This window comes from Triturus cristatus, chromosome 10 (assembly GCF_964204655.1).
Source record: "Triturus cristatus chromosome 10, aTriCri1.1, whole genome shotgun sequence".
NCBI classification, from domain to species: Eukaryota; Metazoa; Chordata; class Amphibia; order Caudata; family Salamandridae; genus Triturus; species Triturus cristatus.
This window is the reverse complement of record NC_140593.1, coordinates 98,071,521-98,087,325: the sequence shown is the minus strand read 5'-3', so window position 1 is coordinate 98,087,325 and position 15,805 is coordinate 98,071,521. Positions and strand designations below refer to the sequence as shown.

At 48.5% G+C, this 15,805-nt stretch overlaps 1 protein-coding gene across 3 annotated transcripts in view; it reads left to right on the top strand.

Annotated features, from left to right (window-relative positions):
• Positions 1-15,805, top strand: part of NGLY1 (N-glycanase 1) — a 354,362-nt gene that overhangs the window by 200,972 nt on the left and 137,585 nt on the right. For all 3 annotated transcript variants that reach the window (XM_085630539.1, XM_085630540.1, XM_085630538.1), the window contains one exon: positions 2,153-2,263. In XM_085630539.1, coding sequence (XP_085486665.1) covers positions 2,153-2,263 — 111 coding nt within the window. The remainder of the gene's footprint in view (positions 1-2,152; positions 2,264-15,805) is intronic.

The window sequence follows — 15,805 nt, the reverse complement described above, 5'->3', positions numbered from 1 at the left end:
GCAACACCATCTGGGCATATCCTTACTATACCACTTAGGTGCAAAGGAAGCGCGGGTTGTACCCGGAGGTGAAGCAATGACTTCAAATGGTGGGTCTAAAGTACACCCTCCTATTCGCGGCAAAGCTTAGGGTGGTGAAGGGAGATAAAGTGCTTTTCTTTCTCTCGCCAGTGGAAGCGTGGAACTGGCTACAGTCAAAGGATGCCCTGCAATACCTGAGGGGGAGCAGACTGAGACAAGCTGGGAGCAGCAACGGAAGGGACCGTGACGAGGCAACAAAACCAGAGTTATGGCTGCTGCGTGACCAGGCAGCTAGGGAATGGACACAGGTGGTCTCAGATTTTCTTCATCGCCAAAACCTCTTTGAGGTGAAGGCAACTGACCTGATAGATGATTGCCATAGGACACATGGTTCAGGGGCATCCCAAGATGTGCTTAAACGAGGCTCAGTTCTGACACCCAGAATTGCAGATGCTGTCATGTGACACTTTTCTCCTTTACAGGATTGTATTCCAGAGATCAGTGGGGCAAAATGAGCTTTTATTTTGCCCCATGTTCTGGGATACAGGTTGTCTGTGAGGCCTAGCACGAATCTAAGAAAAAGCAGATTTATATATATATTCCTACCTAAACAAATGGCTGGTGTATCCAACAACCTGTAATAAGTATTAAAGAATTTCAAATCCATGATGACACTCGACAGCAGATCAGGGCTGCAAGTAAATTTGCAGGAAAAAGTAACCTACCTGGGCTCATTTCTCAACACCCATCACACACATTTCCTGTTTTTCCTTCGGTGTAAAAATATGCACAATCCAATGGTGGGACAAGTTTCTCTGCTGAGAACCATGACCTTGTGCATCTTCATAATTCCAAAAGCTAAGATGTACATGTACTCACATCAACAGTGTCCAGAAGATCAATGGACTCAGAAGAGAAGTGGGATTCTTGGAAAGATTGAATTAACCTATCCCAAGAAAGTTTGCAATCCCTAACATGGTGGTGTGAGCGCCACAGCTTCTTTCGGGATGTCCATTTAATCAGGATCCTCTAACACAAACAACTCACAGGTGTGTCATTGGCAGGCTGACTCCTGTACATGGGATGATTTTAAAGAATACTGTGATGCAGAACTAGGATTGCAAGTAGGTAACTGTCTCTTCTCAGGCCTGAAATCTCTGGCATTTATCTAGTTAACTATTTGGTTTCCTTCTCCTGGCAGCTGAAAGAAAGCAAATTACACTTCATGTGCTTTAGATTCCCACAGTCTGTGACTTTCACACATTAAAGTAGAGCCAAGAGCACACAATTTCCTCCCCAATACTGTTGCTTCTAATGGATAAATATTCCTGCAGATTATTCACCTTATGAATACTGCTTCTTGTCTTCAGATTGGTCCTGCATGCTTTTTTCCCCAGCTATTACTTTTCAGCTCTGCCAGGTGGCGCCACACTATTCCAGGTATGATTCTGTCTTCCTCTACAAGTAGCCCTAATCTTTTCCCCCTCATTCAGAAGTAGGCCTTGCCAGCCTCCCTTCGGCATCTTATGATGTCTGAGAGATCCTTTCAAATATTTGTATTATTTAAATGATACTTCACATGATGCTCCACTGTAGCTGTGTACTTATTGGTGCCATTTTTGGCAGCAATTGAGTTTGTGCGTTTGCTCATAGAATAGTGTACATGTACACCACAATGTGGTATTTGATGTATAAAACCGGTTTATAAATAAAAGTACTTAACTACAGAAACGGAATAGCTTTCAGCATGACTCTCTCTAAAAGGTCTAGCTGAATATCTGTTTCCTTTTCCAGTTTTCTGGGTCCTATAGTTTTATGCTACAGAAATGGGAAACACCTTGGCAATTGCTTGCCCGCAATGACTTCATTAACCTATCGGCAATTAGATCTCTTACAAGCAATGCCCACAGTGGCCTAGACTTGTTGACTGAACTATTTTAATTTATAAATCTCTTTCAGGCGAGTCTGCACTCTCCTTGACATGTTGGGGAATAGACTGTTCCATACAGCTGGGGCTATGCAGCCAGTTGTCGAATAAGCATCTCTTTACTCAGTTCAAAACCAACTTTTGTTGATTTCCTTTGCTTCAGTGGCATTTTTTAAGTCTTGTGATTTTGTTGTTTTGCTTTAGGTTGTGGATGTCACCTGGCGATACTCCTGCAAGCACACAGACCTGTTGTCTAGAAGAACTGAAGTTCGAGAAACCTGGTTGAGAGAAACAATCAATAGGCTAAATAAAATGGTAATGTTTGCATGCCATTAAACTTTAAGTTGCACAACATCAACATCAACATCCCATCTTTTGACAATATATCCAAGTACATATTAACAATTTACTGAACAGCAGCATTTTCATCATGCTCCAAATTCACCCCATCACATCTGCACAATGAAGCAAACGCACAGGTGTGTGTTAGTCTCAATCACATACACTCCGAAACACTGTATAGGCAGCTCTTCCCCCTCTGCTGCTCATTGCCTTAGCTGCCTCTAAACTCCTATTTGGTAGCTCTGTACTCTGGTTGGAACTGAGACCTGGCTTGGCATGCTTCTAGTACTGCAATTATGCTTTTCAGGATCTTGATTGATAGCATTAGAATAGTCCCATCCATCTGTACGGAATCACCACAAAACACGTTGATGCACATAAATATATATTACACACTGGTGATAGCTAGTGTGTAGTTGTGGTTAGCTTAGAATTTCTATTGAAAACAATTTTTTGGTTTTCTTAAGTTTGGCACCATTGGAATCTGCATAAAACACTCCAGAATAAATGTTCTCCTTATTTGGATTTGGCATGCTAAGTTTTTTATTTGGATATTGTGGGGGTCAAAAACATTGTCCCACTTTAACTCTCATAAGAAACTTTGCTGACCTCACCAGAAAAAAATGGCGGAATGGAATTACACGACCAGCACCCCTGCTTATCTTGCACACAAGTTCTCCATCTCTGGTGGTTTTTGGTACTCTCGCAGCCGGGATACCTACAGACACTAATAAGTGTAAAAATGACAAACTGAGGTCTGTTAACATCTATGGACACAGGAACTGAAACAACATCCCTGTATCCATTTAGACCAATGCTGCTCCAATTTAGAAAGGATTTGAAGACGCACCTCTTTGAAGAACACTACATCACAATGCATTAATAGTGCTAAAACTAGCTACCTCTCCTGTCACTCATTGACTTTGTTTGCCTTTGACTCTGCAGCTCTTCGCTACCACTCACATACTTAAAGAAAGGTCATGGTTTGGTGTTAAGCTGTAGTAGCTTTGGACGAATAGCGATACAAAATGTTTCTGATGGATACATCTGCCAGTGGATTCCTCACCTTGTGAATATCTCCTGCGCCAGCAACATTCGGAATTTTTTCGTAGCACTCCACGCCGACGAGGACGACGTCACAATAGCATGGCTCCGCACGCGGCTCCGCTGATGTCACTGAAGCCATAAGAGAGCCTCGTCGGCGTGATGACGTCAGTTCCCTTTTTTCCGTGCCGTCTACGCGAACGGTTTTCGGGGACTCACCGTAGCTTGTCTAGTTACTTTGTGTTTCTGGATTGTTTCTGGTCTTCTCTTGCTTCTTTCCTGAAGATGTCGACGAAGTCAGGGTTCAAGCCCTGTAGGGTGCGGAGAACATATGTCCATCACGGATCCGCACGAAGATTGTGTCTGGTGCCTGTCATCGGATCACGATGTCGAGGGGTGCTCTTGCTGCCGTAAGATGAACCCGAAGGCTTTAAAGGAGAGAGAGGCCAAGCTGTTCATAGTGAAGATTAGGAAGGAGAAGAGAGGCCGAAGGTGGTCGAGGTCGGGTTTGAAGTCGACGTCGGGTCATTCTTCAAGATCAAAGAAGCCTAAGAAGAAGAGGCACGGCTCTCGACGCCGTTCAGATAATGAGACGGCTCCAAAATAGACTTCTCCAGTTCCTCGGCGCTGTAAGGACTAGGTTTCTCCTTCGGCTGCGAATCCGGCTCCACCTGTTTGTCCGGCCTTGCCTGCAGCTTCTCCGAAGCGTGCTCTGGTTCCATCGCCGACGCATTCTCCGGCTCCGGTGGAAGAGGCTCCGGTACCTGATGAGTCTTCGACTCCAGTGGCTCCACCGTCGGCGCCGTTTGGCCCGAGTCCGGTAATGCCTCAGCCTAAGCCTTTATCAAGCCCTTACCCGCCTTTCCCTGGCCCGGGTCAAGACGCATTGCATTACTTGAATGCCATGTATGGTGTCTTTTCAAGAGCAATGTACCCCTCTGGAGCACCCTCGGGTCCCATGGGTCTAATGGCCTTTAATTTGGGGGTTCTTCAGGCCTATGCTCAGGCTCTCTTTATACCTCTTCTTCCAGTGGGCCGTCTTGGCATTTCCCGGCACCGAGGACGTCGACGCCGCTCCCTTCATCTCCGGCTCCGCCAACTCGACCTCAGGCTGTGCCGCCGGATCTGTGTTCGACGCCAGCTCCGGCTCTATCGGAGTCGTGTGTGGCGCCGCCGGTTCAGAGGATAAAATCCAGGCGGGAGGCGCAGAGGATTTTGGAAGAACAGCGGTATCGAGCAGAAGAAATGGAAGAGGGTGAACTTCTAGAGTCAGATAACTTATTTGAAGAATTAAAGGCGGCAAGTGGCCTTTATGTCCCCAGAAAGGGAACTTTCTCCTCCTTCAGATGCTCCCTCTAAGGATGTGGTTCCTTACCACACAGTCATAAGAAAGGCAGCGGAGCTCTTAGACTTGCAGCTCCCAACGGCTGTATTTAAGTCCAACATCTTGACGGAGGTTCTTCATTCTCCCTCCACTGTAGTAGAACCTTTGCTTCCTTTTAATGATGCCATCACTGAACCAGTTATGGAGGTTTGACGTAAGCCCTTTTCAGCTCCGGCAGTGTCTAAATCTGTTGCGAGGAGGTACAGGGCGGCTCCAGGGGATCCGGACTTCTTAACATCCCATCCTTCTCCTGAAAGTCTGGTGGTTCAAGCTGCCTGTTCGAAGAAGTCTTCTGGGGCTTTTCCTCAAGTTCCTAGTGATAGAGAGTCGAAAAAGCTTGACCAGTCGGCCAAGAAGGTGTTCTCCTCGGCAAGTATGACCTTGAAGTCCACACATGCCAGCTGCCTTTTGCATCCACTTCCTGATGGATTCTGCAAAACAGCTGGCTCCTACATTGTCTGAGGAGGACAGGCAGAATTTTAATGAGATCTTGTCGGACATTCAAGCAACTGCATGACAGGTTATTCAGAGTGGTTTGGACACTGCGGACTCTGTTGCCAGAATCATGGGCTTCTCGGTTGCCACAAGAAGTGCTTGGCTTAAGTCGTCGGAGTTCTCTCCAGATGTGCAGGCAACACTTCTGGACCTACCTTTTGATGGTTCTGGACTGTTCAGAAAGAAAGCAAATGCAGCATTGGAAAAGTTCAAGGACAGCAAAGCCACAGCTAAGTCTCTGGGCCTGCAGGCGCAGCCTAGAGGTTCTTCTTGCAGGAGGTACAGAGGTTTTGGGAGGTCGTCCTTTCGGACCTACAGGCAGCCTCAGCAGCAGCAAAATACCCTGTATAAGACCTACAGGGGCAGGAACAGAGGTTGTTCTTGAGGTCGTCAGCCCTCCTCCTCTTCCTCCCTCCCTCTTGCCACTGCAAAGCAGCCCTAGATCCACCATTCTGGATCGTGTTGGTCCTGTGGGGAATTGGTCACTACAGACCTTTTGGGTTCTAAATCTTGTGGAAAGTGGATATGCTCTTCCCTTTCGGGAATTCCATCCAAATTACCCTCCTTGCCAAGGTGCTTGCTAGGAGGACCACCTTCTTCTCCTGCAGGAGGAAGGCCTAACATTACTAAAAAAAAGGTGCGATATAGGTTGTTCCAGAGCAGGAAAGGGGTCAGGGATGCTACTCCCGGTATTTCCTGATACCCAAGAAGGATGTCAGGCTACGTCCAATCCTGGATCTCAGGATCTTGAACCTTTTTCTGAAGCAGGAGAAGTTCAAGATGCTCACTCTTGCGCAGGTTCTTCAAGCGCTGCAACAGGAGGACTGGATGGTGTCGATCGACTTGCAGGATGCGTATTTTCATATTCTGATGCTGGAGTCGCACAGGAAGTATCTCCGTTTTACGGTAGGGTCGTAACATTATCAGTTTGCGGTTCTCCCGTTTGGTCTTACTACTGCACCTCGAGTCTTTACCAAGGTGATGGCAGTGGTGGCAGCCCATCTCAGAAGGTCGGGGGATTTCAGTTTTCCCCTATCTGGATGACTGGCTGATCAAAGCGGAGTCGCCAGAGAAGGTGCTTCATCATCTGCAGGTTACAACTCAGCTGTTGTACAAATTGGGTTTCTTAATAAACGTGCCCAAATCTCATCTGGTGCCTTCTCAGCACAACCTGTTCATAGGGGCGGTACTGGACACTGTGTGTCGAGCATTCCCTCCTCCTTAAAGGATTCTCGACATACAGGAAATGATTCCTTTGTTTTACAATGGAGCGGTCCTGAAGGTCCTTCGTCTGCTCAGTCTGTTTGCTTTCTGCATTCTGTTGGTCAACCATGCACGCTGGCACATGAGGGCGCCCCAGTGGTGCTTCCGCAGGCAGCGGTATCCGCACGACGGAGATCTCAAGGAGTCTGTGAGGATCTCCAGAGAAGCTGCAGCGGATCTGTCTTGGTGGAGCGTGGAGGGCAATCTGTCTCAAGGAAAGCCCTTCCATCTACCTCCATCGGTGGCCACAGTTATAACGGATGCATCCACTTCAGGGTGGGGTGCGCACCTGGGGGATCTGGAGATGAAAGGTCTTTGGTCTCCAGAGGAAACGTTGCTTCACATCAACCTTTTGGAGTTGCGGGCGATACGTTTGGCACTCAAGGCCTTCCTCTCTTCCCTATGCGGTCAGTCGGTTCAAGTCCTGACGGACAACACTACCGCGATGTGGTATGTCAACAAGCAGGGAGCAGTGGGGTTGCATTGTCTCTGCAGAGAGGCTCTGCGTCACTGGTCCTGGGTTCAGGATCATCAGATTTGTCTGATGGCAAATCTGGCCGGAGTTCTGAACGTGCGTGCAGACAGTCTGTTGGCAGGTCGCTGCCGACCACGAGTGGAGGCTCCATCCGGAGGTGGTTCGTCACGTCTTTTGTACGTGGGGAACTCCTCGGGTGGAGCTTTGGGGGACGCGTTTCAGTTGAGATGACTCGCATCTCTTTTATTCGTTTCCTCCCATACCCTTGATTCATCGGGTTCGGAGGAAGATTCGCCAAAACCGAGCCCAAATCCTATTGATCGCCCCGGATTGGCCATGAAGGGTGTGGTATACAGATCTTCTCCACCTCTCCTTGTGCCCTCCGTCTCCCTCTCAGGGCAGACCTCCTCTCGCAGTCGCAGGGGCCGGTTCTACACCCCCACCTCCAGAGCTTACACCTTCATGCCTGGAGATTGAACGGGGTAACCTGAATTCTTTTTCTCTCCCGCCTGACGTGGGGGACGTCATTTTGTCTGCCAGGCGTCACTCCTCAAAGTCTATCTATTCCTATAGGTGGTCCATATTTGTCCATTGGTGTGGGGAGAAGTCTATTGACCTTTTGAGGGCTCGTTTATCCAAAATCCTTCAGTTTGCACTCTCCAGCTCAGCAAAGTTTTGCTGTAGGTACTGTGAAGGGTTATTTAGCGGCTTTGTCGGCATTCCTTTGCTTGCCGGATCAGCCGTCCTTGTTTAAATCACCTATTGTGTTACGGTTCATTAAGGGCCTTACCAACACATTTCCGCCCACTCCATTTATTGTGCCTCAATGGGACTTAAATCTTGTCTTAACTTACTTGATGGGTTCTCCCTTTGAACCCTTGCATAAGTGTCCCTTAAGGCTATTGTTTTTTAAAACAGTTTTTCTCTTTGCCATTACCTCGGCAAGGAGGGTAAGTGAGCTTCAAGCTCTGAGTTCGAAACCCCCGTTCTTGACCATTTATGCTGAAAGAATGGTACTCAGGACCAGAGCTGCTTTTCTGCCTAAGGTGGTAACTCCTTTCCATCTGGGGCAGTCCATTACCCTTCCTACCTTCTATCCTCCCCCTCCCAAGGAGGAGGAGCGGCTTCACCGCTTGGACCCTAAAAGGGTGGTGAGTATTAACCTCGATAGAACTAAAGACTTTCGAGTGGATGGCCAGCTCTTCGTGGGCTTCATTGGCTACAGGAAAGGCAGAGCGGTGCACAAGTGCACCTTTTCCAGTTGGATTATCTAGTGCATCAAGATCTGTTACTCTTTGGCCGGTAAGGAACCTCCAGAGGGTATAAGGGCTCATTCTACCAAGGCAAAGTCTTCTACATCTGCCTTATCTAGAGGTGTTCCTGTGGAGGACATTTGTAGAGCGGCAACTTGGACCTCCCTCAACACTTTCGCGAAGCATTACTGCTTAGATTCCGAGGTGAGGAGGGACAGACACTTTGCACGTTCCGTCCTTCAGGACTTTTTGGTATAGAAGGGTGGACACCCTACTCCGGGAGTGGGGACTGCTGTGGGAATCTATTCACAAGGTGAGGATTCCACTGGCAGATGTATCCATCAGCAGAACAAGTTACTTACCTTCGGTAACGCTTTTTCTGGTGGATACAGCATCTGCGCCTGTGGATTCCTCACTGACCCACCCTCCTCCCCGTTGTCCACCCTTGTATACCTACAATAGTGATAATGTCACAAAACTTATCTGTTACTGTCAAAGGAAGTGTGTTATTTCTTTTGCTTTCCTGCATTGACTTCACACTGTGTGTGTTGGTTTGGATATTATGTACTGTGTATACTGTGTATATATATATATATATTGTTGTCGGTCCGTCCGTGTGCCTCGAAGGCACGGAAATAAAGGGCAGAACTGTCGTCATCATGCCGATGAGGCTCTCTTATGGCTCCAGTGACGTCAGCGGAGCCGCGTGCGGAGCCATGCAATTGTGACATCGTCCTCGTCGGCGTGGAGAGCTACGAAAAAATTCTGAATGTTGCTGGCGCAGGAGATATTCACAAGATGAGGAATACTGTATCCACCAGAAAGTGTTACCGAAGGTAAGTAACTTGTTCGTTGGGTGGTCTTCGAAGGGTCAGAAAGTTAGAACTATCTGGGGTATTAGTCCTTGGTTGGTCCATGAACCCAAACCAAAAAAATAAAGAAATCTTGTTGGATGGAGGAGGTATTTTTTCCTGTCATCCATTTTGAGTCCATGAACTCAGTGCTTAGCCTGTGAACTCAAAGCCTCTGATTGGCTGGCTGTAACAGAAAAATCTGTTACGACCGCCATTAAAGGACACTCAAAACACTCTGTGTGTGCTCGCAAAAAAAGAGGAGGGACAATGGGGGAACGTGGGGCTTTGCCAGCACCATTCTCATGTCCTCCCACACCCTGTTCAACTGGTACAACAGCCATGCAAACCATAGTTTGCACATCAAATGCAATGCTTGCGAACTAAAAATATTTCTATCACTAAGTAATGACCCCTAAAATCACAGCATCAATAAATTACAACATATTCTCATACCTATAAGTAATCACTTAATTCATAGTCCTCTCATTCACAGTGTTAATGCTAACATGATCTGTAATCCAGCATTCCAGATCATTTGAAATTTGTAATTGCAACTGTTTCATCAAGTGTGAGGCCACAAGTCTGATAATGGTGTACGAGTTATGGTTTGCATGACGTTTATGTAAGTTATGAATTGCTGAGCTAACCGTACCTGGTGAATTTCAGCGTTTTTTTAAATTTGGTTTTCTATCCATAACTTCACTTCAACTGTATTTTTTTTTCTCCGTGAACATGTTTGTAACGTGTAGCTCCAGAATGCATGCTTTGCACACTCCTGCCATATAAAGTGCTGGGCACTGATGTTTGAAGTATAAGTTTTGAGTTGGAGGTGACTCTCCAAAACCCACAGTGCACCAGGACAAATACTCCAATTTAGATTGTTCTTATGCTATCATTGAATTTGGAAGTACTTTATAAGTTCCATGACTGTATAGCTACAAAAGTTGCTTGGCTCTAAACACTGGAACCACCTCCAATGAATGGAGAAAGTATTGTCAAATGTTTGCACCTCAGAATCAATAAGGATCAGGGTATTTTTTCCAGTGCAAGGTCATATGAGAATGACCCTTTGGTGGGGGAGTGAGGGAGGGAGAATTGAAGGGAGTTGGAAAGTTTATGGCTTTGTTTAAATTTGTTTAATTTTTGGTGTTGCCCCAAGTGCAACGCTAGGTTCCAGTGATCAGACCAGCATAGGGTTTGTAACCCGCTTACCCAAAGATATCGAGGAATCGAGCTGTGCAGCCTGCCAAGTATTCAAAAGTAAAAAGACTATTCAATAGTAGGGGACGTATTGGTGGGTGCATTCTAAGATGCAGTACCAGTGATCTCATGAGTCATTGTTTGCCCTCTGTGGCAAAGGAGTCTGAGGAACGAAGAGGTAAGTCCCATACAGTGTTCTTGTAGGCCAAGAAGATCGGTACCCACAAACTGTCCTCTCAGATGACTCCAGTTATGGAGATAAGTCGACTCTAGTGGCCATATTGAAACCTGGACACAGACTGCAGAGAAGACATCCACAGCATTTACATTCTCTACGGATCTTCCCTCAGGGACTTGAACTAGTCAGGAGTCTCGAATCTAGGATAACCACTAGTCTTGAGGTCCTGCCAGCTGGCACCAACCACTGTCCCCAAGCTTGCTTGGCACTGAAAGCCATCCTTGGCTCTGCAGTAGCTCTGAACACTGGGTACGAACCTCAAAGTCTAATCACACACCCTCTTGGCCTGACTGGCTTTGGCACCAAAGTCAACTCCAGAATTTGATTTGAGAAGTTTCTTAACCTTCCTCGATGTCGAGTAAGCCAACTCTTTCTATCAGGCTACCTAATCAGCCTCTTGTTAGACAGAGAAAGATAGGTTTGAAGCATGTGAGCTGTAGATCACATGCTGTGCATAGCCCTCCATCTAGTGTTGGGTCCGGATGTTTGCACTTTGTTTTTCTTTCTGAAGAAGTATGAGGCATATGAGCTGCAGATTACACACTGTGCATAGATCGCCATCTGGTGTTGGACCCGGATGTTGCAGTTGTTTTTCTCTTGGAAAGTCTTTGGAAGTCACAAGGTATGTGACTCCTCCTTTGGATCATATTGCGCATGGGCTTGGGCTCCATCCTTAGATTGTTTTTTTCCGCCATCGGGCTCCGATGTGTTCTTCGCGCTCCAGTTCGGAACCGTTCCAGTTCTCCTGTTCGGCGCACAATCCTTCCCCTTTCGACGGTATTGTCTCGATCGCGTTCTCCACACTCGACGCGATTCTCAACAATCAACGTCTTCGATTCCGGTCGCCGACGAAGGCCTTCGGGCCTACCTGGGCTCCTGTCCTGGCTGATGGAAAGGACGCCATTTAAAAAGTGTCCTCTATGTGGGTCGAAGTTTCTCCACACCGATCTGCATGAGGTGTGCAACCTCAACCTCTGCCTCTCTCCGGAACGCGAGGCAAGGGACTGTCCAGCTTGCGCCTCCTTCCGATCCAAGAAGATGATCCGGGACCGACGAGCAAGGAGAACTATGGCTCACTCATCGACTTCGATCTCCGACGACATCTTTGAAGAAGGCGTCTATGTTCCGGAACCACAGCACACCGAAGAAGGCCTCGTCAGCGCCTCCGAAGCTGACGACGCCGACGACATCCCTCCGGCACAAAGGGGCGTGAGTACAGACTTCGACCCCGACCCCACACCCCCCTCCATGCCAGTAAAAAAGGCTTTGGTCACGCCTTCGCCTTCGGACCTAGGTTTACACCAAGAGACTGCTTCCTACACCTCGCTTTCGGGCCCGGTTAAGAAGCCCATCAAGCCTTCAGGCAGCTTGGGCTCGAGCCAGCCTACCCTCGGTGCCGAAAAACTCCCATCGAAACCGGCACCGAAAAAGAAAACGCCCCTTTCATCGTACGCGCCGAGCTCAACACCGAAGCTTTTGGCGCGGAAAACTGGCTCCGGCTCATTGGCACCGACACCATCCTCGGAGCCCAGCAAGAAACCCAAAAGCCTAGACTCCCAAACCTCGAAGCCGAAACCCACCTCGGAACCGAGGAAGCCAAAAGACACTTCTAAAACTCAGTTCCACACCAAGGACCAGTGCCCAGGAACCGAGGAAGCCAAAAGACACTTCTAAACCTCACAGTTCCACACCAAGGACCAGTGCCGAATCGACGCCTAAAAATCCCACGGCACCGACACCTTCGGCACCGATGGATCTGCCCCTTACAGAGGAACTGTTTCTACCTGATCCTTAACAAAAAAAACCTTGTAAAGGATCCAAAGACTGGGCACTTAACGCTTGGCACCAGAAAAAGATCACTGGACAAGCCTGCACCAGCTGCACCACCTAAAAGGAGAGACATTGCCACCTCCCCTCTGAGGATTCCTCCCTCCACCCTCCTCCCTCCTTACTCCTCCTCCCTCTCCAGATGAGGATACCGATGATGACATTATCTACGACACAGGGGACGGGGCGGACAACCAACCGGGGACCCTACTCCTACAGGCTCCCCAGACCCATGGGACGACTACAACATTCCAGACATCCCTAACGTCCCACAGGACAATGTTTACCCTTCCAGACCATCCTCCTCCCCCTCCCCCCCCCCCCCCCCCCCCGCTACAAGAGGACACAATGTGATTTAACCAGCCACTCCATAGGGCTGCCCAATACCACGGGGTTGATCTCCACACGGACCCCGTGGAGGAGCATTTCCTCTTGGATACATTTGATACTGCACAGAGGTCCACGTCAATTCTGCCCATGCTTAAGGGGGTTATTAAGCACGCACCAGAGGTCGTTAAAGACCCGGTTAGGGCCAGGGTCATCAACCCTCGCATTGAGAAAAAATATATGGCGGCCCCAACATTTCCAACCTACATTAGAGGCCCCGCACCACTAGACTACCTCATAGTCTCCAATGGAAGGAAACGTGTCAATTCCCAGGCATCAGGCGAGGCTCCACCGCCAGATAAGGAGTCTAAACTCCTGGACGCCTCTGGCAACCGGACAGCGTCCCAAGCGGCCAACATATGGCACATTGCTAACACACAAGCGCTCCTAGCCAGATATGACAGGGCACATTATGATGAGCTGGAGTCAATAATGCAACACCTCCCTGACAAATACAAACATAGGGCCAACTAACTAATTCAGGAGGGTAAAACTATCACTAATACCTCCATTCGTTGTGCCTTCGATGCAGCTGGCACCGCCCCCAGGGCAGTAAATACTAGCGTCCTTCTGCATAGGCATGCCTGGCTACGCATTTCAGGGTTCAAACCTGAGGTTCAGAGTTCCATCCTCAACCACCCCTTTGATGAGAAACACCTGTTTGGCCCTAATGTCGACGTAGCCCTCGCAAAAATGAAAGGACACAGACACGGCAAAATCTATGGGAGTCTTGCAGTCGCAAGCTCCCAGGCGCTCCTTTCGCCGTCCCTCCTTTAGAAGCACCACCAGAGGCTACTCCTCCGACAGCGCCTCCACTTCCTACAAGGCCCCTACCCAATCCTCCTTCACTAGTGGTTACCAAAGAGGCAGTTACAGGGGTAACAACAACAAAGGCAGAGGCAAAACTAACTACTCCCGCTCTGCCTCCACCCCCACCCAGTGACTTCCCTCCACTCCCCCCAGACTATTCCACTCCAGTCGGGGGCAGACTCACCAATTTCCTTCCTGTCTGGGGTACCATCACCTCAGACAAATGGGTGCAACAGATAATTCAATCAGGCTACTGTCTAGAACTAACATCTACCCCCCCCCCAACATTCCACCCAAACAGCGCCCAATGTCACAGGAACATTTGTCACTTCTAAAGCAGGAGGTAATCTCCCTCCTACTATGGAATGCAATAGAACCAGTTCCTACCCACCAACAAATCAAGGGAGTTTACTCCCTATATTTTCTCATACCAAAAAAGGATGGCTCTCTAAGACCCATCCTGCACCTCGGACCCCCAAACCAATACATACACTCAGACCACTTTCACATGGTCACACTCCAGCAGGTACTTCCTCTGCTCTCCCAGAACGACTTCCTTGCCACCATAGACCTCAAGGACGCCTATTTCCACATTCCCGTTCACAACGCTCACAGGAAGTTTCTCAGATTCGTAGTGGACGGTCAGCACTACCAATTCAAAGTACTCCCATTCGGAGTCACCACAGCACCACAAGTGTTTACCAAGTGCCTAGCGGTAGTGGCAGCACACCTCAGAAGACAACACATCCACGTCTTCCCATACCTAGACGACTGGCTCATAAAAGCCAGCTCATACAACCAGTGTGTACAACACACTCACGCCACTATCCAACTACTTCACAAACTGGGCTTCACAGTAAACTACGCCAAGTCCCATATGCATCCGTCCCACGTACAACAATACCTCGGTGCCACCATAGAAACCTCCAAAGCGCTAGCCTACCCCAGTCCCTTCGCACCAAATTTCAACCACAACACTCTCTTCCAGCCCGAGTGTCATGCAACTTATAGGGATGATGGCCTCTTGCATAATCATAGTACCTCATGCAAGACTCCGGATGCGTCCTCTCCAGGAGTGCTTAGCACGCCAATGGAACCAGGCTCGGGGTCCGTTATCAGATCTGGTCTTGGTAGACGGTCGTGCCCATCGCTCTCTGCAGTGGTGGACCACCAAAAACCTTACCAAAGGGCGACCGTTCCTAGAGCCGGTTCCTCAAATAGTTCTAACTGCGGACGCATCGCTCTCTGGCTGGGGAGCTCACCTACTACATCACACCATGCAGGGCAGGTGGACACCTCAACAAAAGTTACTCCACATCAATCATCTGGAGTTACTGCCCATATTCCAAGCCCTAAAAGCCTTTCAAACACACGTCTCCGGCAAGGCTGTCTTAGTCCGCACAGACAACATGACAGCCATGTACTACATCCAACAACCGGGCGGCACACACACTCTGCAGCTCTCTCAGCTAGCACAGAGCATATGGAGGTGGGCCAATACTCACAACATTTTTCTCCTAGCCAAACCTGTCCCAGGAGTCAAACACCATTGCAGATCTGTTGAGCCGTTAAACACAACAGATCCACGAGTGGGAACTTCATCCAAAAGTTCTTCAACCATTCTTTCAAAGGTGGGGGCAACCACCTCTTCGCCACCCACGAAAACGCCAAATGCCCAAGCTGCGCCGCCAGATATCCACACCCATTGTCCAAAGGCAATACGCTATGGATGAACTGGTCAGGCAGATTTGCGTATGCTTTTCCGCCTCTCCCACTCATTCCATTAGTGGTGCGCAAACTACAGCAACATTCCCTAACTCTCATCCTAGTTGCTCCGACTTGGGCCAGACAACCGTGGTACACCCCATTGCTGGAACTCTCCGTAGTTCCGCACCAAAAGTTACACCTCTCTCCACGCCTCTTAACCCAGAACCATGGAGAGATCAGACACCCGGACCCAGCTCAGCTCAACCTTGCGATCTGGCTCCTGAAATCCTAGAATTTGGTTACCTTAATCTTCCCCCTGACTGTATGAACGTCATTAAAGAAGCTAGACGACCTACCACTAGAGCTTGCTATGCAGCCAAGTGGAAACGTTTCGTGATTTATTGTCGCAACAATAATGTCAATCCCTTAGTTGTGTCTATCCAACACATCATAGGCTACTTACTACACCTACAAAGATGCAGCCTAGCCTACACGTCTATTAGACTATACCTTGCTGCCATAGCAGCTTATCTACAAAATAGACAGCATCTATCACTCTTCAGAGTACCTGCCATAAA